This window comes from Exophiala bonariae (assembly GCF_035927105.1).
Source record: "Exophiala bonariae strain CCFEE 5792 chromosome Unknown scaffold_33, whole genome shotgun sequence".
Lineage (NCBI taxonomy): Eukaryota > Fungi > Ascomycota > Eurotiomycetes > Chaetothyriales > Herpotrichiellaceae > Exophiala > Exophiala bonariae.
In genome coordinates, this window is record NW_027042508.1 from 201,588 (window position 1) to 226,819 (window position 25,232).

Genomic DNA, 25,232 nt, shown 5'->3' on the forward strand with positions numbered 1-25,232 from the left:
AGCCTGGAAACGTGAAGTAAGCCTGCTTTAAAACAGCGGTGACCTCCTTCCGACAGCAGCATGGGTAGCTGCCTCAGCCACCATACTGTCCTTCCAGATCAACATCTTAGAATCTCGATACTAAGTATTTTTGTTTCTAGATTGTCTCTCGATGAATACATACCTCAATATGCCATTGTGAATATCAGACACATGTCAGTGTAAACACGGCAGAAGCTATTGGCTGAGAATATGGGAGGGTGGGCGAGCCTACTTAAGCCCCTTGGGTCACGGGTGCTACGCCTACAGAACTGCTCGCGACACCTTAGGTAATCCATTGGTAAGAGCTGTGGGTGTGGATCGGGGCCGATTGCCTGCCCAGCTCCCCTGGATGCTGCCAGTCCATGCCCCTCGGCCCCTCAACTTTAACTGGAGGGGCTCATTCCCGGGCCGACGGGCATCTCTGGTCCACTTCATAGACTTGACTCATGAACTCGGCCTCCACGATCTTACTCACTTGAGTACCTATCATACTGCCTTAATGACTGCAGACATGCCCAGGTCACAATCTTATCAACCCAGATCAAGCCAGAAATGCGGTACGGCCGGACCTTCAGCCAGGACTTTACGAGGATTCGTCCGTGAACATCTGGCATTTAACTTCAACTTCGTCCATGATGCCCCTTTTCTCAGCTGCAAATTCAAGCTGACGTATTCCGATTACTCGATAGCACTACTGACATAACCAAGCGCAATCGTTGCTATTGATGATATTATATAACGATGGACTCCAGTGCGGAATGCTGAGGTCTGCTAAAATACTCGACAAGGCAATCACAACTACCCGTTCGAGTGCGATAGTTACCGATATGGGCGGTAGCGTCGAGCCACTTGCCGAGGTAATCTGCTGAGAATGCAACGGGGGCTTTTTTCTGACAACCATGATTACTCCATAGTCTGATTAATGGCCATCCAATGGTGGACTCAGATGGGCAGGCCAGGACGAGTCCAAGTCAACAGTTCTGCGTGATGTCGCAACTTTGCTTAACAACCATTTCCCTTGGGGTTCATGCATTACGGGCATAGCATAAACATTCTAAAGTAGGTATATATTCGTATATACTGAGATCATACCACGGTTGAAGACAGACTATTGTATCTCAACTCATTGCTCATCCCCATCCCCGTCCCCACTCCCTCTCACACTCCCAATACTAACTTCAGTCCCTACACCAACACCAACCGCCACCATGGTCCAGAACAAAGCTTTCATCTACAAATCCATCCCGGTGGGATGGCCGGTCGCGGGCAAAGACCTAACGATCGAAGATATTGGGTTCGACGACGCCGCCCCACCACCAAAAGGGGGCTTCACAACCAAGAACTTCTACGCAGCATTCGACCCGAGCCAACGAGGACGGATGCGCGACCCCTCGATCAGCTCATACTCAGCGGCGATGCAGACCGGCAAGCCCGTGACCAGCGTGCACATTCTGGGCCGTGTGCTGAAAAGCGACCGGGCAGACGTCAAGGAGGGCGCGCTGGTGCTCGTCTGGAGTTGGGCCACCGAGTCGTTCTCTGCCGTCGGTCCCTCCGCGCAAGTCGAGGTCATCGAGGAGAGGCCCGGCGTGCCCCTAACGGCATATCTCGGTCCGCTCGGCATGACGGGCATGACGGCGTACGGCTCGCTGCATGAGATCGGCGAGCCCAAGAAGGGCGACACCATCCTCATCAGTGCGGCCGCCGGTGCCGTTGGACAGGTCGTGGGCCAGATCGCCGTGCGGGAGGGTCTACATGTAAGTTGTTCGAGACGGACCGAAATCCAGAGATCCAATGAAACTGACCACCCGTCCCATAGGTAATCGGCTCCGTCGGCGACGACGCAAAACTCGACTTCATCACGAAAGACCTCGGCTTCACGTCGGGCTTCAACTACAAAAAGGAAGACCTGAACGCGGCGCTGACACGCCTCGCGCCCAACGGCATCGACATCTTCTACGACAACGTGGGCGGCGACCTGCTGGACGTGGCGATCACGCACATGAACACGTTCGGGCGCATCGTCGCGTGCGGCTCCATCTCGACGTACAACAACAAGTCGACGTCGGACAACTACGGCATCAAGAACTACGGGCAGGTCGTGCGCCGCCGCCTCAAGTGGCAGGGGTTCCTGGTGCTCGACGACAACATCACCAAGTGGCGCAAGGAGCGCGACGAAAACATCAGCAAGTGGATCGCCGACGGCAGCTTCAAGAGCGTCGATCATGTCACGGACGGCATTGACCGTGCCGTCGAGGGGTTTTTGGGCATGTTGAAGGGCGAGAATCTCGGGAAGAGTCTGTTGAAGATTGCGGAGCCTGAGTGAGATGGCATCATGGTGTGGGAAAGGGGATTGGAAGAGAGAAAGCTAGACAGGCGGTAATTTGATACCAGTGCAATGTCGGACGAGACCCTTTGCGCTCGCAAGGAGAAACTCAGCGCTGCTCAAGAGGAGCATTCAATTATGGGGTTTGAAACGTTTGAGAAGCCCCTGGTCGCTGTAAATATTTATTCACTAGTATCTGCCATGTATCTAAATCACACACAACTCTCTGTTTCGGCGTGTGCAGATCCCTAACGCCGCTGTGCCTCAGTAGTGACTCTAGTAGCATCGCCACGATGCACGAGTTCTGCCCTGAAAGCCAATTTCATCGTGACCTGCAAGGTCACCCATCATGATCACATAGTCCTAACTCTGAACCCATGATGAGAACCCGGACTTGACCCAAACTCCTCTGCTCGGTAATTTGATGCAATTTGTAGCACAAAAACATAGGTTCATCTTCTCGCATACCTCTCGACGATTTGGCAATCTTGAGGCGGAGACGAGGCTCTCGATAAGTAGGATGAACCAGGTGGTTCATTTCATTTCGTTTCGCTTTCGTGTTTTACCCCATTCTTGTTCCGCAAGAAAGCAGTCCACGCATTATAGCCTTTGGCCGCAAAATCGGATTCAGAGTTGTTACTTTGTGTCAATGCTCACTGTTCTCGTTGTTCTCGATGTAAAGGAGGAAGCCTTGGAGTGGCAGGGTTCCTAGCGCCAGCCTGGCCGACTTCACTTGAGCTGCCCTGCTCCACCTCTCCATTAATTCGAGCAAGGCCATGAATATTGGACAAGCATAAATCACAAAGCTCCACATGACAATCGCGGCAACTCTTCATTTCATCCGTGAGACGAAGACATCCATGACATGGTCCTTCGCCATCAAGCTCAACAAACTCTGTATCCCAGTGAAGGCATGTAGGTCGACCTAGATTATCGACTGCTGCATGGAAGTCTGGAAAGACATCCTCTTCCTCGGCATCATCGCCATCGTTGTCGCCATGATTTTCGTTTTCACCCCAGGCTCCTTCGCAGTCACATATACCCTCTTCATCATAGAGGTTTCCACAGACGTAGCAGAAATCGACTCCACATACGCACTCCATGTGATTGCAACCCTCTGTTTTTTCCACCATCACGAGACAAGTTGGACATTGCCTCCATCTTTCTTGGGTACCCAAAATCAATAGTGCAGACACATCAGCATCAGGAGCTGGACACATTCGGCGACCAAGTTGCCATTGTCTATGGTCTTGCTTGTCTTTTAAGCACAGCTTGCACGTTAGAGTTTGACATGTGGGGCAACGACCAGCTGCTTCAGCCTCAAGATATTCCTCGGCAGGGATGAACTCAGAGCATGTTTTCTTCGCACAATACAAAGGACGATGAGAGCTGAACTCAGCCTCCACCGCTTTATATCGCTCAAGCACATCGGCATCGAGTGTGTATCCCCACACCGCGAGTCGCAAGGGAGTTCCGCAACAACGAGGTGGGAAGGAAGCCATGTTTGCGCAACCAACTCGAAAGGCACCATTTAGACAGTCGTTGCAATAATGACACTGGCATTCGAGAGTGAGAAGGCTGTCTCTTGGGAACTCCTCCAAACAGACCGAGCAAGGCATTGCCGGCATCAATCGGTGACGACGAAGAAGAAGAGGGTGTGGACGAGGGGTCCCAGGTTGAAGAGCGGCAGTGTCATTGTTGTTGTCGATAGACGAAACGCCATTGCGCCGTCCGAGACGTGTTAATGAATCAGATAGTGAATCATAATGTGAATCATGTTCGGAACCATAGGCCTCGAGGGATTCTTGAAATGAGTCATCGGACTGGTGCTGAACAGCTGATGGATGTGGGGAATCCGAACGCTGTGCGCCAATTGCAGGCAACTCCAACAGACGCCGATTGATGAGCTCTGGAGTGTCTCGATCCCGAACAGCAATAGCAGAATTAGCAGGCAAGAAATTCGCTTGGTTTGCGGGAGGGCTATGATGGGGAAGGAATGTCAGCGCAAGCGAATGGGATGGGGGCGAAGAGGGCGTTCCATCAAAATACGGCGCGCGAGGGAAAGGATTCCCGGCAATGGGATCGAACATGGATCTAAGGGCTGTATCAGACGAGAATGTTGTATTGCTGTGTGGTTGTGATCGAGTATTTGGTGGTGGAAGGTGTCTCATGTCCCCAAAGGTACGCCGTGGCAGAAGGGTTCCATGGTGTTGAAATGCACTGCCAGCTGTTATTGCTCTCGGATCATCTTTAAGATCGGCAGAAGATGCAGGTTGTGGAGATGTAAGTTGTGCTGCCAGTCTTGCATCTCGAAGTGGTTGGAAAATGGGATTTGGAGTCCAATCAGCCAGGGATTCACTAAAGAAGGCTCGAGCTGGTTGGTTATTTTGTGCATGGTTGCGGACTAATGCCGAGATCTCATCGTGATCCTCCATGACTGTATCTCCGTCACAGTCAATCATGGTCGATGGCGTTGTTGAGGCCATTTCTTCATAAGGCTGTAGCGATATCAGGCTGAACGGCTGTTTGGTGGTGAGTTGAGGCTTGGCTCTTTTCCCCAGAGACCGAGGAAGTCACTGAACCGGTGGGGCTCAGCAGAGTGATGTTGTTGTAAGTTGAAATCAGAGCAGAGCTCAGGTAAGGTCGGTCAATTGTAAGCTTGGAGTTGGGTAGCAAAGTCGGGATGGGGATCAACGAAGAAAGTCCGATATCTGGTGATAGGTTAGGCTGGTAGGTAGTTGCCTGTTGAACTGCGGGACATTGGGATGGTTTTGACCACCACGATCTCAGGCAGTGAACCACCACTTGAAACCTCTGGCCCTGACGTTGAGACAATAAACAAAAGTGGTGAACAATCGAAGCAAAGGAGTGGCTTCAATTACAAAACAAAAATCAAATGAAATCTGAAACATGAAAATGATCTTCTTTATCTGTAAGTTGTTGGTGTTAACTAATCACTCAGGACTGCCTGAGGCCACCGGTTTGGGCGAGCAGGTTGAGATTGGGCAGTGCTGGCTGACAGTCCACATGTACGCCCAGGGCCACGCCAGTCACAAACTTGAACCTGAACCTGAACCTGAACCTGGACCCTCACAGCCTTGTGGACATCTGGCAGTCGCACACTACAAGATTAGTTAGGATTCGCGTGTCCCTACTTTATTGACTCAATTTCACCACCACAACGTGAGACAGAATCACCAACGAGCTTGAGAAGTGAAAAGGTAGAGTACAGTGTTTGATTGTGTCTCTGTTTGCTAGGCTCAAAAAGTATCCGGTCCAGAATACTCGTTGATTGCAAATTTTGATTTCCACTTGGTATCAGGAATTACTTTTGTACACAACGACCCTTGTTTAGCCGCAGCCTGTGTCGTCTACCAATTATGGGTTAGCCTTGACAAAGTCCACTCCCTTCTGGATGTTCTTCTTCAAGTCTGTTGCATGGTCAGTACAAACAAGTTGATTCGTGGGTTCAATCACATACCTGCCAATGCGGCTTCAACCAGTTTCTCCTCATGGGTTGTGAGTTTGCCAAGATCATGGATCTTCTCGACACCTTCGGGGCCAAGCTCGACCTTGGATGCGAAGAAGTCGACTCCTTGGTCCTTGTAGAGAGGGCTTTCGACAAAGGTGGGCTCAATGACACCCTTCTCACCTTGAGATGCCTTCAACAGACTCTCAGCAAATCGGGCACCAGCCATAGCCATGGAGAGTGTTGCAGAGCCAGCACCATCCTTGGCCTTGACGACCTCATCACCACCGAATTGGATACGGTTGACAAGAGCATCGAGCTTCTCCCCAGCAATATCGGTATGGCCAGACTGCGAGATCAATGGCACAATTGTAACACCGGAGTGGCCACCAACAACGGTGATGTTCTCATCGGCGGGGTCGGTTCCCTTGATCTCGGAGACGAATCGAGAGGCACGGACAACATCCAGGGTAGTGACACCGAAGAGACGCTTGGGGTTGTAGACACCCTTGGACTTGAAGATTTCGCGAACGATGGGAACGGTGGAGTTGACCTATGTATTTGTCAGAGGGTTGGGCCTCCGAGGATGGCTCTGGAGGGACTAACGGGGTTGGAAATGACCAAGACATTGGCGTTGGGTGCGGCATCAGCCACAGCCTTTGCAAGATCGCGGACGATGCTGGCGTTGGTGTTGAAGAGATCTGAGAGATGTCAGTACTACTATTCTCTTCTCTCCAAAAGACCACTTTGTTTACCATCACGAGTCATGCCGGGCTTTCGGGGAACTCCAGCGGGAATGAGGACGATCTCGGCACCGGACAAAGCCTCCTTGAGACCTGAAGGCGTTGGATCATAACCCTTGACGGTGCTCTTTGTGTTGATGTGACTGATGTCGGCGGCAACACCTGTTCAAGGAACATTTGTGAGTGTGTTATTTCTTTTTTTTTTAAATAGCTGCGGACCAACGGACCTGGACCAAGACGGATATCGTAAAGAGCCAGTTGGGAAACGCGAGGATTCAGTTTCATCAACAGGGACAATGGCTGGCCAATGCCACCAGCGGCACCAAGAACAGTGACTTTTGAGGACTAACAATCAAAGAATGGTGAGCTCGCGACGGTGGAGGAATGGATGCCGGAGTTTATGTTACCTGTCTCGCAGAGGCGGTAAACGCCCTACGTTGGACCTGAGCATAAGCCTGTCGTGCGAAAGACATGTTGTGATGAGGGAGGATACAAGAAGATGATCAAGGTAAAGGAGGACACTGAGCTTCAAGAGTGTGAAATGTGTTGATGATGAGAGTGACTTTTGTTTCACTCTGCCAGATGAACCAAAAGTTGAAGCTCCCAATGCAGTCCCTTGCTCCTCCGTTGTCGCTCCTTCCCTATTCACGTTCGAGTTGAACAAGGTTCTCTTGGCAACCCCGAGCTACCAAGATCGACAGGTTAGCCGAATGTCCATTTGAGTGCCCATTATCACGCCTCCTAGCGGTGGTATCTGCACTCCGCACACCTTCTTGGGGGTGGTGTTCTGACTCAGGGCTGTGTTCAGGTCCCTAACACACCCACCCATGCAGAAGCCCGAGGGGCCCGTTCTGTTCAGGCTTCTTTCCATTAATCCGCGTCGGGGATGAAAGTGCCTACTGCCCCGACATATTCAGCTAACGCATCTCATTTTTCTGTGCTTCCTATTATCCAGCTCAGATATACCTGAGCCTTAGGCACCTGCCTAGGTATGTAGGTGGTCATCTGATGTCTGTGTCCATTGTACCAGACTCTCCGAACAAATTTTGACGCATGTCGATCGAAAGTCTGAAGGATTGTTCCTCGGTGAATATTCCAGTCCTTCAGTATATGTTCTTCACGATTGCGACCCAGGAAGGCAGGTAAATTATGGATACTGTGAGCCTTCAGGAACCGGCCAAAGGTCTACTACCCACAAGGGATATTTTATCCTTACCTCCATGTCATTCCTCGCATTCATCTGAGTGACGGTTCTTTTGCTTCTCTTGGTTGTCACTCTGCCTAATGACGCACGACCCCGGGCTTTGAACTACACCAAAGCCGAAGTTGGTCTCTGGACATTGTTTCTTTCCAATGATTCGCCATTTTCTTGCTGTTGCTACTAACGCCTCTGCACACAAGTCCATGCAAGAGGACTTGTGTGGAGCATTAGCCTTTCCAACTGTCCAACTTTGTACCTCCAACACATTCTTGTCTGAAAACTCCTTGTCTGAGAGCTGTCACAGATTACGCTAGTTCAATTCAAAACTCGAGGCCTCGTCCTGCCGTACAATTCGATTTCTATTGGTCTTGTCTATCGGTAGCTTTGTCTGACGATTGATGGCATGCAGGCTGCTGCAGAAAGTCTGCAAACGTCTTTCACACTTGGGTAGAATCACGGCTGGGCTAAGCCGTTCATATGTTGATCCTTGCTCAAAAGATCGCCCTGCACCACAATGATTTATCCTTCCTTTCCTCTGAAGTCTCATCTTCCATCTAGCTTATTCTACAGAGAAATCGCCTCTTGACTTTGCGGGTATGTCCCTCGCCAACAATGGAGATGAGTCTACCCTCGAAGAGCACCAAGATGTTTCTATCGAAGAAAATCCTGCTGTATGAAGCTGTGGTCCCGTGGGTTCAAAGGCAATAAAACTCTAATGTTAGGTGACCATAGGCTCATTCGGACGACAATGATTCTGCATTCAGCGACGATGCTCAGACAGTCCTGAGCACCAGCCTGAGGTCCTCCATATTCAATCATCGTTACGAAAATGGTCGCACATATCATGCCTTCCGGGATGGACAATATCCAATTCCAAACGACGAGGAGGAGCAAGACCGGCTTGACTTGCTACATCATCTTTTTAAGATGATCCTAGAAGGAGAGCTATACATTGCACCACTACCGGCCCAACCTCAGCGAATTCTTGATGTAGGGACCGGCACTGGAATATGGGCTTGTGAAATCGCAGACAAATTTCCGGAGGCGAGCGTCACAGGCACTGATTTGAGTCCCATTCAGCCTTTGTGGGTACCCCCGAACGTCCAATTTTACATCGACGATGCCGAAAGTGATTGGCTTTTTGGTGATGGTGAGAAGTTCGACTTTATTCATGGCCGGGCACTATGTGGAGGAATTGCAGATTGGCCAAAGTTTTACGCCCAGGCATATAAGAATCTAAAGCCCGGTGCCTGGATGGAGATGCAAGATCACGAATGCTGGATCAATAGCGACGACGGAGGAATGGACTATGCTCCTGGTTGCTCAGAGTGGATACGAGAAGTGGATCGAGCAAGCCTTATGTTTGGTAAACGCCTCAACATCGCTCACCAACATCGTCAGTGGATGATTGACGCTGGTTTTACAAATGTGAATGGGATAATTCGCAAAGTAAGTTGGAGTGACAGGAGTTGAAACCTAGGAGTTATTAATGATTGCCAGATTCCTATCGGTCCCTGGGCCAAGGACAAGAAGCTAAAAGAAATCGGCAGACTATTCAGAGTACAGATGATACAGTCAGTGCCATCTTTTATGCTTGCATACTACACCCGAATCTTAGGGTACAGTATGGAGCGTACTCACGTCACGATGGCCCTGGTAAAGAAGGAATTTTCCGATCGAACTCTACATCTGTACCTCCGATGGCATTTCGTGTATGGACAAAAGCCGGCTTGATTTTGATTGTTGCACGCACATGCACATTCTCAACGGCCCCTCATTAACACTTGCATCTCTAGTTTTAGGGGCCTAAGGCTGAAGTGGTTACAAGGTCTAGACTTGGAAAGGAGTTCCTCTTTGGCGGCGAGGCAGGATGCCAAGAGATTATAATTTCCACTACCATTCAGACCTACCTAAGGGGCCACTGCGGCTGAAAAAATGCCAGTTCTGTCGAGATATCAGCAGCCTTTAATGCACTATCACAATAAAAAAACGTGAATGATTCAAAACCGGTGTGGGAATGTGCGATATGTCCTATTCAAAAGCCTCAATGCAGCCGCCATCGCTACCTTCAGGGTTTCACAATTGGCCAAACTATTCTCTTCAGCCCAATAGCTCTTCATGAGTGCTTTAGCCACCAATTTTATAATACTCCAAAGAGCCTCCTGATCTGAAAGTGTTCGAATCTGGGATGCAAACTTGTCTAGTGTTCTTGTCCGACGAAGTGCATGGCGTCCCGGGACCGCTCAACAATGGCTTTGACCTTTTAAGGCCTTTCGTGAGTAAAGAATATTGCAGGCACTGTTTACCCTCGAGAAGCAAAAGAGCATATAAGTAGGAACAAACTTTTGTAAGTTCGTCGGATTCCCGAGTGTTTTTTCACCGTCTACCGTCCTATCCTCAGTCTTTGAGGTCTTCGTCATTTTGCGCCGTCCCTCGTGCTTCCATACAAATCCAAGGCGTGCTTTACACACCTTATTGCACTGAGCAGCCAATATGAAGCGACCAACAAGCTTTTTGTCACTCGTGGTCGTTCTATGCAGCCTTCAGTCATGTCTCGCGTTCAACCCAAGCTGGTTTACGGTCGGGAGCTTTCCGTATGTAGACAAATATGCTAACCTTCTGATGGACTTGCACTTGAGCGGCGAGTATGGGCGGTTGGGCCGACCACATGAAGCGATGACCGAGAAGGGAGTCAAGAGCATATATGTGCCTTACTTCGGTATGGCGAAAATCACATCATCAATGGATACTGCTCGCCAAGAGATCATAAAGGGGACAATGATTGTCGATCAGGCTGGCGATGCCGAAGCGCTTATGAGTGAAGCGCATTGCGACGACGAACAACTTGAGGCATGCAGCCAGAAACTGATCAAACTTCGCCAGGAGATCCCTAAACTACTGACAAAGGGTCAGGTTGGACTCGCACGTGCGAAGCTCGGCCGGGCATTACATACGCTTCAGGACTAATTCTCTCACTCAAACTGGGTTGAATTGAGGCTCAATCGAATCAACTCAGAGCTCGGGCAATTGTCGATGGTGAAGCCACCAAAAGCCACTCCACTTGCACAAACCTGCCATGATTGCGAGTACACTGGAGGCGATACAATCCGGGACGCATATATTCTTGCGACAGATACCTGCCGGAGAGCCTGGGTAGATAAAGGGGGAAACCCTCCTTTCAATGAGGCATATAACAAACTTCTAATCATGGGCTGCCTCTTCAAGACGGCCGCAAATGTGGTTAACTTTGCACCGTTCACATGTGCCAACAATCTGATGAACCCATTCATCTATCCTTCATCAAGCCTGCTTACCAGTGGTTATTTCGGCTCCGAAGCAGAGTTGCACAGCAACACGAGGACAGTACAAAAATACAATCATGGAGGTCCTTTCGATAGAGGCGCATATGGCCGGGAAGGCATATCCAAATATACAGAATCTTTTTACTTCAGCCCTAAACCTAACATGCCTCGAGATGCGGTAAAATATGCTGAAGAGGCCACAGTTCAATACCTAAATCAAGTGAAGGATGAAATCTGCCAGCAGACACCGAAAGCCAGTGCACCCCTCAGGCTCCTTTACGGGGTTGGTCCCATCTTGTATTTCGGGTATCGTCCTTCCAAATGTTGATGGTGGGTCGGCTGGAAATCTGCCTCCTCAGTGGTGCCAACACAGACCCCTGCTCCTGCAACCAAACGGTGCTAAATGACTTACTGCAGTGGAAGCCGCAGCCCGCGGATGCCGGCCGTCACGCTTGTGGATACTTAACTTCTACTCCGTTTTTCATGCACAGTATTAGTCCGTTCTTCAATTCGCTCGGTGAACTGGACTGCAAGTTCACCACCCTTCCTGGTTACATTGCAAATGAGCGTGATAACACTGGGGGCCCAGCATCAGTGAAGTTAATCGTGAAGCTAACTGCCGCTCCCTGACTCGCGTCACAGGCAGTGATTCCATGGTAGGTGACAATTGGTTCGACTCACCAAAGCAAAAGCAAGTACATGAACTTGAATTGAGCTGTGATCGTCCAGCACTTCCTTTCCTTCAAGGTCTCATTTCAGCTCAAGATGGGGATTGCAACTGTTCTGTCCTACCCTTTCACCACGGTCGCAGTCACGTACCTTGTGTACCTTCTCAGCCTGGTCGTGTACCGCTTGTACTTCCATCCATTAGCCAAGTTTCCCGGCCCCAAATATGCAGCTATCAGTCGATGGCATGAGTTCTACTACGAGGTTGTCAAGAAGGGCCAATTCACCTTCAAGGTTCAGGAGCTACACAAGCAATATGGTCTGTTTATTCAAACCTGCTTGAGCAAGCTCCGAATGGTTTCATGAGTCTCAAAGGTTACTGATTCCACTTACAGGTCCTATCGTCCGAATCGTCCCAGACGAAGTGCACATTCAAGATTCCCAATTCTATGAGACGCTTTACACCAAAGCAGGACGCGTTGACAAGTATGACTGGATGGCCGGCAGGTTTGGCTGCGATACTTCAGTGTTCACTACCGGCTCTGATGAGCTCCATCGCATTCGCCGTGGCGCTTTGAACCCACTATTTTCTCGTGCTCGCATTGTTGATCTTCAGACTATCATTCGTGAAAAGATCGATATCCTAGTCAGCAGGCTTCGCGAATTTCAACAGAATGACCGTGTGCTAGCAATCAACCACGCATTCATGGCCTTAACTGGGGATGTCGTCATGGAATATTGCTTCTCCTTGACTTACGATCATTTGAAGCTCCCAAATTTTGAGAAGACGCTCCACGAACCTTTTATGGCAGCAAGTATCAGTGGCCATCTGTCACTGCAATGTCCGTGGGTTCCAAAAATGCTCTTTGCCCTACCAGAATCCATCTTGGTCAAGATCGAGCCACTTTACGCTTTGGTCTTCAGAATGCAAGCAGTAGGTTGTGGCTTGCTGATAGGCTCCAAACACCCAGAACTCATGCTGACTGACAACAGGACTTCCGCAGCCAGATCAATGCGATGAAGGAAGGGAAGATGGATGACAAACTCGCAAAATCGACTCACCCAACAGTGTTCCAAGAACTCATTTCCGGTCCACTCCCTGCTTCAGAGAAGCAAACACTTCGGCTCCAAGATGAAGCTCAACTTGTCGTGGCCGCTGGTGTCACCACAACTGGATGGGCGTTAAGCACGGCAACCTATTATATCACGACAAATCCAACGGTTCTCAAAGCACTGCGAAATGAGCTCGAAACCGCCATTCCAGATCCCAAAGCACCACTTTCATGGACAGATCTCGAGCGACTCCCATACCTGACAGGCTGTGTGCGAGAAGCAGTGAGAATGTCATACGCTGTCACAACGCGCAATCCTCGATTATTCAACAAGGAACTCGTGTATGACAAATGGGTCATTCCAGCTCGTACTCCGGTCTCCATGACCATCGTGGATGTTAACGATGATGAGGCAATATTTCCCAGTCCCCAGGAATTTAGGCCTGAACGATGGATCAATCCACCCAAGACACCTGATGGAAGTAGTCTCGAGAGATACTTTGTCGGGTTTGGTAAAGGCTCAAGGAGTTGCTTAGGAATCAAGTACGTGACAATGCTGCTCAGTGGGCACATGACCAGTGGCTTTGGAATAACTCAGCTAACTTTAGCATCTCCAGCCTCGCTCATGCCGAACTATACATGACTTTGGCGGCCGTCTTTCGCAACTTCTCCTTCGAGTTGTACGAAACAGACCTATCAGACGTGAAGCTTGCCCATGATTTCTTTCTTCCAAGTCCGAAACTTGATAGCAAAGGCGTCAGGGTCAAGGTATTGGCTAATTGAGTCTGTCATTGGTTTTGAACGACATGTGTTGTATTGGGTTTGCCGGTTTTGGAGGAGAATAATACGTGAGGGATGTGGTCTCGCGTTTTTCTCGAAACGAATGGAGTCGGCAAGTCGATTGCTCATAAAGATGTACAGCTGCATTGTTGCGGAGAGTAGAGGTACAGGTATTGCCAGGTGAATTCGGAGATTGTGATGGGATTGGGGTCACGACTTGCGCATGATTCATATAACGACTGACGAAATGAAAATGCACCGCAGTGCTTACCCAACACAAGTCACTGCCTCGGCAAAAACCCTTCTGGCTCTTCATCGTCCAAAGAAGTCTCAGAGTCCTAGTCGTGGGGGATATCTGCATCCAGTTCTTGATAGCCCTTTCTTACCAATGATATAAATTTCATCTTGAATTGGTAGGGGTGTCTCATAGTGAAATATGACTTAAACCCCTAGGGACCAGCAACAAGGCTCTGCATAGTAGGACAAGCCCAGGACCTCGACCAAATGACCGTGTTGAGAGACTTTCCTGATACGGATCCAGCACCGCCGAATCCAGCCAGACCGACGAGATCGGTGACCCAGCAAAAACACGTTCGAGGTGTTTCTCCAAGACGCGTCGCGTTGCGATTGGTTGCAATCTGGCTACCTCTGCTGTCGCAACCATTGTTGTCTTGGCAGGCAGTCTTCGCCATGACTGAATGATACAACTTGGTCCGCATATATCAGCAAGTGCATCTCGAGTTCTTTCCTCAGGCATATCAGGGTAACCTCTCGAGTCTTTTGAATGTGGGTGGCATCAAGTTCTATCCCTTCTTCCTCTTTGCGTGTTGTGGGTTGTTATCCGGTCAACTTTACCGGCCCCGAGCCCCGAGCACGGCACGATCAAGTAATACAATAATGCACCAGACAAATATAGCAATGCCAACCTAGCTCCTGAGATACAGTGGTATTAATCTTAATTCTCTTCCCTTTTTCAGAGGGCAACACTACCAGATCCGGTGAGCTCAGTCAAACTCGACCACCCAGCGCGGGTGCGTATTTCGTATTCATGGCGAAGTACGACGACTCGGAGCCACAGAGGAAAAAACGTGGTGGGGAACGAATAGGCCTTCTTTCCCTTTTCAGTATATGAAGTGACTTAACCGAGGAAGAACGTTGGATATTCACCAGCCAGCAGGCCCGAGGCCGACCCGGGGACGTGGTCATGTGGATACATTCTGCTCGTGCCAGTGCCTCGTGTGCATTTAGAGGGATCTTGGTGGGGGATAGGAGATCATCTGTGCTGGACCGCTCGGAGAGTGGGAGCGTCTGAATCGAGAACCACAGGTGGGTTTTTCATTGCCCAGCAAAGGGTGTATTCATGTGGATACATCCTGTTTTTCCGTGAGTCACCCATACCCGCCTGGGTGGGGGTTGCAAGTAGTATCCCTCGATCTGAGTAATGGCAGTGGATTTCCATGAGCCAGCAAATGGTGTATTCATGTGGATCGCCGAGTCGTGAACACGGCATTCCGTTGGCTACATCGCAGGCGATATGGGAACTTGTCCAGGTCTCTTGCCAGTATTGCTCAGTCAGGTAAACCGTACAGGTTGAGGAAGGGGACTTGTGTGTCTTCCCCCAAACGATGCCTCGAAGGGCCGGAGATGAACATGTCTGAATGATGGCTTTCCTGTAGCTCAAACCGAGCTGCTAGACCGAGTGATGCTGGTACCTTCTTCGAAGCTTCAGCGATTACACGTACTGTCAGTACCTAGGTGTTCACGCCGAAGCAGGCACCCATGGTATAGACGACAGCGAGTTTTCGCAACACGCGAAACGATTTTCCTTCCCGATTTGATGGGCAGTGTTCCTAAATGAGTAGCCCTAGGGGGCTTTCATCGCACAGCAGAGGTCGTATAAGTGTGGATCTTTTGCCTTGCGAGGAGGTGCCGGCGCTCGAGGTGCCCGCGAGGCATGTGCTCGTGAGAATAATGGCAGCAGACTAGGTTCCCCTTTGTGTAAATGGTGCTGCCAAAAGGGGATTTGCATGAACCAGCAGAGGGTATATAGATGTGGATCCGTCCTTGATGCGAAACTCGACAAGGCAGCATTGTTCCGCGATGACTGGCTGCGCGGCAATACAAGGTTCAACTTTGGTTGCCTGTGGTTGCCTGCTCTCCAGACTGTCCAACCTGGGGAAGAGAACTTCCCTGGAGGAGTTTTCATGAGCCAGCAACTTTGTATTGACATGGATTTGCTGCTTTGCAAAGATCCACGTCGCAAACTTCTTCCGTGCTCACTGGCTGCCAACGCACCCAAGGTTTTCCTTTAACAAAGTCAATATCCAACATTCCCTGATGTGGGAGCAATCTTTCCCTAGATGAGATTTCATGGGCCAGCAAACCAGTTATCATGTGGAATGACATGTGATCGGTTCAGTCTTGTTTGTCCCCTTCGTGACATGTGGGAAGCCACTGAAATACGTTCATCTAAGGCATTTGTTTGTTCCAATTCTGCGCTGGCCGTGACTTGATCCGGTAAACTCTGTCCCTTTTCGTGCACCAGCGACAGGCATTGTGTGCTGCTCACGTAGTGTATAATCTACACCTGCGCCCGCCCGTTAAAGACGTAAAAAAAGCCTTGTATCACCCCCTCAAGCCAGAATCGAACGCACGACTTTCACCCGAACAAAAACAGCAAAAAGTTTGGCAGCGGCGGATTGATCAATCCCCTCTGAAACCCACTGATCCCTCAGAAAGTCCACTTGTTGTTTTGGTTTTGTAACCCAGCTCAAGCTGTTCAAACCGCCCTGATGCCCCCCGATACCTCTTCCTCTAGACAGGCAGTCCCAATCATCTTGTTTGATTAAGGTGCAACCTTCCTGTCCAGTAGAGGGGCCCCGCCGCCAAACCTTCATACAGACACCTAAGTGTAGATGGGACTCTTTATGGTTGCGCTACCCTACCAGGGGTGTCGTATGTTGGAAGAAATTCAGCGACTTTAATATTTCACCTTGTCGTGGGGAGCTAGTGGCTGACGCGGTGGTGAAGTGAATGTCTAGGGAAGGCCATCATTCACTTACTAGAAACTGCGTGGAGGGTTTCCCCGTTGCGTGACCAGCATCGCCAAACTGGGCGGAGCTAGTGGGTTTTCATGATCCAGCAATTCAAAATCCATGTGATCATCGATAACGCGTCTTGGACTGAGATTCACTTCTGGACTTGAGAGTCGACGTGTTGCGGAGTGAAGAAATTTGATATGGCGTGTCTTTCCCGCTCCTTGGCGATCAGCATTCCGGTCCAATAACAGTGGAGACTCTCTCATTGGGTGCTATTTTACACAACGTCTCTCTACGTTGAGGTCGTCTACGTGAAAGTGGGTCAGAAAAGAAAAGCAAGCACAGATATCCGCGCATGAGTTTTGAAATTTAGACAAGTTGAAGGTAATAGACATTAGATATTCTAGGTATCAATTAAATCGTAAGAGAAAAATCCCATCCTTTCCCAACCTTGAAACTCGAAAGAAATTCGTCACGGACATGATTAAATTATAGATAAGGTCATTGGTAGCAACGGCCCTTCTCCAAGTCCCTCGGACTCCTCAACGGGTTTCCATCATCGACAGCAGTCAAGCCGACGCGTCCCACCTCAGCGGCGGTGCCGACATCGCCAATCTTGACCTTGACGTGTTTCATGCGCCTGGACCGGTCGATGCCAGACAGCGTACTGCCACCGTCAGGAAGCTGCAGGTTCGGGTTGTCGCGAGTCAGCGACGACACAAACCCGAAGATGTCGGGTGCGAGCGTCTTCTTGCGCAGCCAGAACGCGAAGATTGCCGCACCGAGGAGGACAGCGTTCGAGATGCAGTCTACCATCAGCCACGGCCAGGAGAGCGTATATTGGGGCTCGAATTTGGCGCCATCCATGGATATATAGGAGAAGTCCGGGTTGTTGTCAAGCTTGAGAGAGCCGTTGATGGCGAGAGCATCTTGGAAGTCGTGCTCATGGAGGAGGACTTGGGAGGCGCTGAAGTAAGTGTTCATGAAGCGTGTGATGGCCATTGACATTGGGAATTGGGCGGCCTTTGCAGCAGCTTCAAGTTTGGCGGGGTCTGACAATCGGTTTGGGACATTGAGATCGTTTCTCAGGTTGACGAGCCCGTTGTCGTTGTCGAAGGTGGAGAAATCGCCGGGTCTCTTTGGCATGCCGCATGCAACCAGCATTGAATCGAAGAATGACTTTGCAAACACATCGTCATCCAGAAGAGTCCGCATCTCCGTTTTCAGTTTTCGCATACGTATTGGTTTGCAGACCGCGGCAGTGCAGTCTGCTTCGATTTCGACTGTTACTCGGCTCAACTCGCATGTGGCTTGCAAACTGGCTGTGTCGTTCACGTAGTGCCAGAAAGTCAACTGCCTCGGAACATTCGCGTCTGGAGATGGGGCGCTCATGTTCATGCCTGTTGACAGTACCGGGAGTAGTCCCACGGGTCTAGTGCCGTTCTTGACTTCGGGGGCAGTGCAATCCGCTTGCCAGTTGGAAGTATTGTAAGTGTATGAACCGATCATCTTTGATGGCCACCATTGATCGCCCGCTGCTTGAGACATATTTCTGCGATAAAGAGATGTACCGATCGAAGAGACTATCGGCTGCGTAGACATCTCCTTGATCTCCAGCCATCCATCTGAATCAAACTTCATATCTGAATCAGTCTTGTCCCGGGGTGGTCCATACCAGGGCGTGAGAGTTGCCCCATAGATATCGGCACCGTTGATGGATTTGGCGTCCTCAGCGTCGTCCTTTTGCGTGCCAGCTGTGAACTGACTGTACATGTGGTATCGCGCCGTCATGTCAGTCATCCTCACTTTCGACATGTTGGCGATAATACCATCTTGAAATGCAGATTTTGCTTGAGGCCCGAGGAAAGACACGTTGACGTGTTGAAGTGGACTCGAGTTTTGATAGCTATACTCTCGCGGCGAAGCTTGAGAACCGGCATAGTACCAGCACCACAGGAAGACAAGCCCAAGACTGGTGAAGGTAAATGCTCGAAGAGACCAGATGGCCTTCAGGGTTGCTGGCAGACTGATGGAGGCATGAAGTTGTTCGAGCTCACCGATCGTTGCTCCTTTCTCTGCCCTCCACAAGGCGAATCTTCTGACAGTCGTTGACACGATAAGAATAAATATGATGGTGAAGATTGTGGTAAGCTGGCCGTTGAATTCAATCAGCCGGGTTGTCAGTTGAGTGGCTCTGTCGATGTATGGGCCTTTATTATCAGCATCAAGCTGCGATGCCAACACACAGAGTCCAGCTTTAACGAGCAAAGCACAAGGTAGGATACATAGAATGACATCGAAGAGGTCGAGGAATCGCTCGACGACAGGCTCATTGGTGATCGGAAGTGGTTCTTGTGGCCATCGTTTCAAGGGTTGTTCTGTCTGCGTTCTTTGAAAGGATTCCGAGCTACTGCTGGGCTGCAATTCTCTCACGCCGACCCTGAAATTCTTCTCTTCCTGTGGTGACACATCAGATAAAGGCACAGCACCCGCTGTTCTAGGTGAGGCACGTTGACTCCAGTGCTGCAATATCGTTGCCAGCGTTGCACCAGACCCTGCGGCTTGGTCCATGGTTGGCGTGCTTAGCGAGCGGTAGCTGGTCGTGCCGTGTGAGTTCAACAAAGAAGATCCAATTCAATTGATCCTACCAAAGGAACGATGTTGGGAGACTTCAAACAACAATAACGTGCCGTCTGGGCCGCCATGTGTATAAAGGGTTTCGGTGTGTCGTTCTCGCCACACTTTTGGCTTCGGCTACTCCGTGGAAAGTATCCATAACTCACCTCGAGTTGTGCGATATTCTTAAGGCCTCGGTGGAATGTGGCTGTGGAAGGCGTTGACTATCGACTGTCGAGAGTCCATCCCCGAGGCTAACAATGGCACAAGGCTGGCTGGACCTCCGTCGGCTCAGCCTGTCAACAATGGGTCCAGACGCCACACGCGTCGTTTTCGTCGCTCGTACGGTGTCGTACTCTACAATTTTAATTTGACTTATGGATGCAGAAGTGTTGACACACTGCCATAATTATGATTTCGACACTGTGAGCAACACCTCGCAGACCCAATGGCACTAATAAGGATTGTATTGTTCCAGGCGGCAATGAGAATGTTCTTCTTTGCAGTCTCGACGCTTCCTTTGACCACAGTCGAAAATTGAGCGCAGGGGCATCTCTTTGGGAAACAACAAGCCATGAGGAGGAAATTAAGAGTCCGGATTCAGCACGCGACCCACGTGGTCACGGCAATAGAGTTTGCGTCGCTTAACTGTCGCCGCACTAAGCCAACTAGCGTTCGGTTAGCAACCACGTCGATGTGTTTGGAAGAATAAATAATCGGAAGAATTCAGCTGGCCCCAGGAAATTGTGACACCAATTTGTAGTATGTACACGTACTTTGCCCCTGTGGATTGCCAATACCTCGGTAGTCAGCAGAATCACCCAAAGAGACGAGCTATCGCGTTGAGGTGAGGAGTCAGCGCCGAATGAGATAATATATATTCTTGTACATGTCTCGGTTGCCCGTCCCCAGCACTGGATACCTAGGGTAACTATGTCAATCAGATGTCTCTCAACGCCAGCAACGCGCAAAGTCCCTGATTTTCCATCATGTGTCAATGCTCCATCAATGAAGCAACTAGAATCTAAGATCCCAGCCAATGACAGGTCCCAGCTTCGGTAGCTCATCCGCAACACTCTGTACATCCTTATCACCTCTTCCGCTCAGACAAATAACCAGAATCTCCTCTTTCTTCATCGTTTTTGCAACCTCCATAGCACCGTAGATCGCGTGACTTGACTCGAGTGCAGGAATAATACCTTCCTTCTCACTCAAGGTACGGAAACCTATCAAAGCCTGGGGATCGGTCGCATTGAGGAAGACAGCACGATCACTATCCTTCCAGTTCGATAATTCTGGTCCGACACCAGGATAATCAAGTCCGGCGGAAATTGAATGGGTGTCACTGATCTGGCCGTGCTCATTCTGAAGGACATATGTCCGCACGCCGTGTAGCACACCAATTGAACCACCTCCAAGGGTAGCTGAATGCTTGTTGGTGTCAACACCTTCTCCGCCAGCTTCTACTCCAATCAATCTCACAGATGGATCAGAACTGAAGGGATAGAACATGCCAACAGCATTGGACCCTCCACCAACGCAAGCAACGACCGCATCTGGTAGTCGGCCGCCAGTAAGCTCTTTCAGCTGCTCCTTCGTTTCCTGTCCGATCACACTCTGGAAAGTACGGACGATCGTGGGAAATGGGTGAGGCCCAATGGCCGAGCCAATAATGTAGTGTGTTGTCTCAAGATCGGTCACCCAAGCTCGTAACGCTTCGTTGACGGCGTCTCGGAGTGTACGAGATCCAGCCTCGACAGCCACAACTTTGGCCCCAAGCAGCTTCATTCGGAAAACATTCAAGGCTTGTCTCCGTACATCTTCGGCACCCATATATACGACACATTGCATACCAAACTTGGCGCAGACTGTCGCGGTAGCTACGCCGTGTTGTCCTGCACCAGTCTCCGCAATGATACGTTTCTTGCCCAAACGTCTTGCGATTAGGATTTGTCCAATTGCGTTGTTGATCTTATGACTTCCAGTGTGGTTCAAATCCTCTCGTTTGAGATATATCTGTGCGCCTCCGGCTGCTTCTGTCAGTCTTTCGGCGAGATGAAGATGTGATGGTCTGCCCATATAGGGATAGTAGGATTTGAATTCTTTCCAAAATTCTGGATCATTTTTGGCTTTCGTGAATCCGTCCTCGAGTTCTGCTAGGCAGTCCATAAGTGACTCAGGCACATATTGTCCACCAAACTGACCAAACTGAGCAGGGATGGCATCGGGGTTGGGAGTGGTGCCGTTGGTGGACGAGTTGAGCGCATCTAACTGGTCAGCTAGACCAGGCTCATTGGGAACATCATCATCTGTGATGACTTGGTCGACTTGGACTGGCTGGCCATCAATTCCATTGATAGTGTGGCTGTTGGGCTCCTTTGCAGCGTTCATGGTCTCAACTATTCCGACTTCACGAGTGACGCCGTTCGTGGTGTTGAACTCTCCAAGTTTCCGTCCCGCAACCTGGGCGCAGTAATCTCTTACAGCGTTTCCCCTTTCGCCTTCTTTGGCGTTGCCGAGCGTGATGACGATTTGACTTCCAATGACTACGCCATCGGCGATCTCTGCCACGCTCAAAAAGTGTTCTCTCGTGCTGACACCGAAACCAATGGCTGCTGGAACTCCACCAGAGTATTGCTTGACTCTCTCGAGCAGCTCGGGAAGTTTTGTATTCAGAGTGCCGGTAGCACCCGTGACACCCATTCTCGAGACCACGTAGATGAAAGAGTCAGCAATTCCGCAGAGAAGTTTCATTCGCTTCTCTGAGGTCGCTGGGGCAATCAAGGGAACGTATGATAGGCCTTGTTTTTTGCAATTGTTTCTGAATCTTACTGCCTCCTCCGGGGGCAAATCGACCATGATAAAACCATTGACACCAGCCTCTCGACAGTCCTTCAGCATTCGGTCCTCACCATAGCGTAGGAGAGGGTTGTAGTAGCCCATAAAGAGTACCGGAATATGCAGTCCTCGCTTTCGAGCATCTCGGACGAACTGGAGGGCGCTGGTGACTGTGACGCCGTTTTGGAGAGCGATGGTGTTGGAGTGTTGAACAGTAGGGCCATCTGCAATGGGGTCGGTGAAGGGAAGGCCAAGCTCAATGATGTCTGCGGTCACGAATTAACTAAAAGATCTCTCGACTGGGAGGTATAGTGAGAGTAATTACCAACACCACCGGCCTGTAAACCCAGCATGATATCAGGAGTTTCCTCAGGCGTAGGATAGCCGGCCGTGAAGTAGCCCACGAGGGCGGCGCGACCGTCTTTCTTCGCCTGAGCGAAAGTAGCTCTAATGTGTTCCGCCATGATGTGATGTTGCAGCTGTGTTAGAATGAATTGAAAGCAGTCGAGCTTAAACGGTGGTCAAGAGGAGGTTATATGTGACCGACCTGACTCATAAATCATTCAGCGTTGACCGTGTCGATTTCAATTCGATGTGCTGGAGAGTCGAGGAAATTTGTGGCTAAATCGATTGTCCCTGCATATTCATCATTATTTTGGACGCAGGTGGTGGGGGGAAATCGTGCAGACGGCGAAAGACCCATTCCGAAACCCCGATGGAAGCTCAATCAGGTCTAGCTCCCTCCCCAATCTCATGGTGTTTAACTGGCAAACGCGGCCCGCGAACTCAGCCTTGCCCTTCCTCTTCCTAGGCTTGAGGCTGAAGAATTCGAAGCCTTGAGCGACGCCCATCAGGCTTATGAGTATCAGGTGTAGGTCTGCATCCTTGCTGCTTACATAATGTTTCGCATCTAAGAATCAAGTTGGATCCTGTGAGGTCTTGCTGAGCGTTCAAGTTCTACATGCCTTTATCCTCATCTCGTAAACATGTTCCTGTGTCGGCTAATGCACTTGATCATATATCAACATCCGCAGATGATCATACGAAGCGCTGCAAGGGTCAAAAGCCATCTCATCTCCGGCTTATCTATGTGAGTCATAAATCTGTAAGATCTGGATGTGGCTCAACGACTTTGAGGGTCATTCTGATGCTGCTCCTTGATATCTTTCATCACCAACGGCGGAAGGACGGGGTCACGTTCAATTATACATCCATAACCTAGAACAGGCGATGCTAGCAGAACAGAAGTGCATTCCAAAGACCTTCCGCTGGGGTTGGTGGCCGAATGGATTTCTTCTCTTGTCGATGCAACAACTCTTGGGCTTCAAGGCATAAGATACTCATATATTCATTGAGACGACGCCTTATTTAAGCCTTTCTTGACCCAAAGCGGTCTCAAGGACTACATTGACCTCTTTGGCTTCTTCATCCAATCATCCATATCTTGCAGAGTCTGGACATGCGCAAGTTTCGGCTTGATCACACCGGTCTCCTGTCCATCCATGGACCCCTGCTCCAGTTCAGAATTAACCATCGATACAGCTCCATGGTGTTGTTCCAAGTCCTTGACCGCCTTTGATCTCTGTCGCATTTCAATAAACTTGCTCAAGCAGGCAGCGAAGACCACAAGCAGCGAGTTAACAACAGGTCCCCACTGGCCGACAGCATTGTTCGTTTCGTTCACAGGCAGATTGCCCTGCAAAAGGGTGATCTCATTTAGTATAATATTTGCGACCATCAGCGGCAGACAAAACACGTCGATCAAAAACGTGAGAAAAAGCCACGGAAGAGTGACGGAGCAGATGAGTGTCTTCTTGATGGACCGTTTCGATCTCCAGAGGTAATTCAGCAGCGCGAAATAGCCTCCATACCACCCATCAGCGGACGCATTGTAGACCGTCTTCGTCAGTGAATCGGCGTGACCAGGGTGGATGAGATACTTCATCACAGCTCTTTGACACATCTGTGAGGGGTTATGGTCGAGCGTATCGATACTCAATGCCGCATATGCTGCAAATTGGATCGGCCCGACGAGCGCGACCGCCAACCTCGAATACTTATCCTTCAGCATCTCCGATGGCACAGCAACAATCTCGGAGAGATGGCGCATCGGCTTCGACACACCGAAGCACTTGTAAGAACACTCGAACTCCGGACTGATCAGCTCAATCGGGTACTCCAAAAACCTCCCCGAGGTCGAATAACAAGCCGCTTCAGGATCACTCAACTGGGTATCAAACAACGCCGCACGCCCAAAGATCAAGCCCACTCCGACCAAAATCCCCCAGCAGATCATGATCCACCGGGCATTCGAGTACCGCAGCGTCGAGCTCCAATGGATCATGCCGATGTAGCCCAGCGCGCCCGTGCTGAGCACCGCCCAGGCGGCCATGATGTCCAGATCGAACACGCGGGTTTTACTCGACACCAACGCCATCATGTGGATCGACGCGGTGCCGGCGTAGGTCAGCGCGCTGACAAGCGCGCCGATGATCAGCCATTCCTGGCTTCGGCCGAAGATGGCAAACACCAATGTCACATAGTAGAGGAGGCGTGGGAGGAGGCCATATGAGCCGGATATCGCATACACGCAATTTATCTGGGTGATGGGGTCGCTGGGGTCGGGTGTTGGGATTGCGTTGTTCGACATGTTCGATCATTTTCTTCTTGGGTTGTTTCCTCAGATCGAAATAATAATCCCGATGCCCGAAAACCAATTTGGTGCCTAGAGTGATAGTCGCCTAAGTCGCATGTGCGGAGTCAAGTCTCTCGGAGGTGAAGATGCATCATAAAGATTGCATCCTCTATAGTCAATCAGTGAGATACAATCAATCGCATTCACGGCGCAATTTATTGAGAAATCAGATCATAAGTTAGGCGAGAAGCGAGATTAGCTAAAAGAACTTGAGAGACTCACGAGCCAGAAGAAGGGCGTGGGCTGCATGATTGGCTTGAGAAGCTCCCGAAGGAAAGAGAATGATCGGCACTCCTCAAGTTAAGAAGAGAACCGACACCACCAGCTCGAATACCCCGCGAGAAACACTTGGGTTGCATCGACAGGGAATAAGACACGAGCTCGTGGTGCTTCCAAGCGGGACAGCGTAGGGCTGGGAAATAAACGGAACAGGGGATCTGCCGTGGAAATAATCAGGCTGCCGTCAAATCCGACGTATTGGTTCGTAG

At 50.1% G+C, this 25,232-nt stretch overlaps 8 protein-coding genes across 8 annotated transcripts; 5 read left to right on the forward strand and 3 right to left on the reverse strand.

The window, feature by feature from the left end:
* Positions 1 to 1,229: 1,229 nt before the first annotated feature.
* Positions 1,230 to 2,344, forward strand: LTR84_008735 (uncharacterized protein; the record flags this gene model as incomplete). Its single annotated transcript, XM_064852280.1, has 2 exons — positions 1,230 to 1,775; positions 1,838 to 2,344. The coding sequence occupies 2 exons, from the start codon at positions 1,230 to 1,232 to the stop codon at positions 2,342 to 2,344; spliced, it is 1,053 nt and encodes a 350-aa protein (XP_064701554.1).
* A 3,378-nt stretch (positions 2,345 to 5,722) lies between these two features.
* On the reverse strand, positions 5,723 to 7,029 carry MDH1 (Malate dehydrogenase, cytoplasmic; the record flags this gene model as incomplete). Its single annotated transcript, XM_064852281.1, has 6 exons — positions 5,723 to 5,775; positions 5,826 to 6,366; positions 6,420 to 6,514; positions 6,569 to 6,718; positions 6,784 to 6,901; positions 6,964 to 7,029. 6 exons carry the CDS (start codon positions 7,027 to 7,029, stop codon positions 5,723 to 5,725), a joined length of 1,023 nt encoding a protein of 340 aa, XP_064701555.1.
* Positions 7,030 to 8,353: 1,324 nt separating this feature from the next.
* On the forward strand, positions 8,354 to 9,491 carry LTR84_008737 (uncharacterized protein; the record flags this gene model as incomplete). Its single annotated transcript, XM_064852282.1, has 3 exons — positions 8,354 to 8,428; positions 8,490 to 9,206; positions 9,258 to 9,491. 3 exons carry the CDS (start codon positions 8,354 to 8,356, stop codon positions 9,489 to 9,491), a joined length of 1,026 nt encoding a protein of 341 aa, XP_064701556.1.
* A 942-nt stretch (positions 9,492 to 10,433) lies between these two features.
* On the forward strand, positions 10,434 to 10,724 carry LTR84_008738 (uncharacterized protein; the record flags this gene model as incomplete). Its single annotated transcript, XM_064852283.1, has 1 exon — positions 10,434 to 10,724. One exon carries the CDS (start codon positions 10,434 to 10,436, stop codon positions 10,722 to 10,724), a length of 291 nt encoding a protein of 96 aa, XP_064701557.1.
* A 240-nt stretch (positions 10,725 to 10,964) lies between these two features.
* LTR84_008739 (uncharacterized protein) lies at positions 10,965 to 11,387 on the forward strand (the record flags this gene model as incomplete). The annotated part of the gene is made up of 1 exon (XM_064852284.1): positions 10,965 to 11,387. One exon carries the CDS (start codon positions 10,965 to 10,967, stop codon positions 11,385 to 11,387), a length of 423 nt encoding a protein of 140 aa, XP_064701558.1.
* Positions 11,388 to 11,824: 437 nt separating this feature from the next.
* LTR84_008740 (uncharacterized protein) lies at positions 11,825 to 13,560 on the forward strand (the record flags this gene model as incomplete). The annotated part of the gene is made up of 4 exons (XM_064852285.1): positions 11,825 to 12,044; positions 12,121 to 12,659; positions 12,719 to 13,320; positions 13,395 to 13,560. 4 exons carry the CDS (start codon positions 11,825 to 11,827, stop codon positions 13,558 to 13,560), a joined length of 1,527 nt encoding a protein of 508 aa, XP_064701559.1.
* A 3,536-nt stretch (positions 13,561 to 17,096) lies between these two features.
* On the reverse strand, positions 17,097 to 19,166 carry LTR84_008741 (uncharacterized protein; the record flags this gene model as incomplete). Its single annotated transcript, XM_064852286.1, has 1 exon — positions 17,097 to 19,166. The coding sequence occupies one exon, from the start codon at positions 19,164 to 19,166 to the stop codon at positions 17,097 to 17,099; it is 2,070 nt and encodes a 689-aa protein (XP_064701560.1).
* A 4,285-nt stretch (positions 19,167 to 23,451) lies between these two features.
* On the reverse strand, positions 23,452 to 24,699 carry LTR84_008742 (uncharacterized protein; the record flags this gene model as incomplete). Its single annotated transcript, XM_064852287.1, has 1 exon — positions 23,452 to 24,699. The coding sequence occupies one exon, from the start codon at positions 24,697 to 24,699 to the stop codon at positions 23,452 to 23,454; it is 1,248 nt and encodes a 415-aa protein (XP_064701561.1).
* Between the last annotated feature and the right edge of the window lie 533 nt (positions 24,700 to 25,232).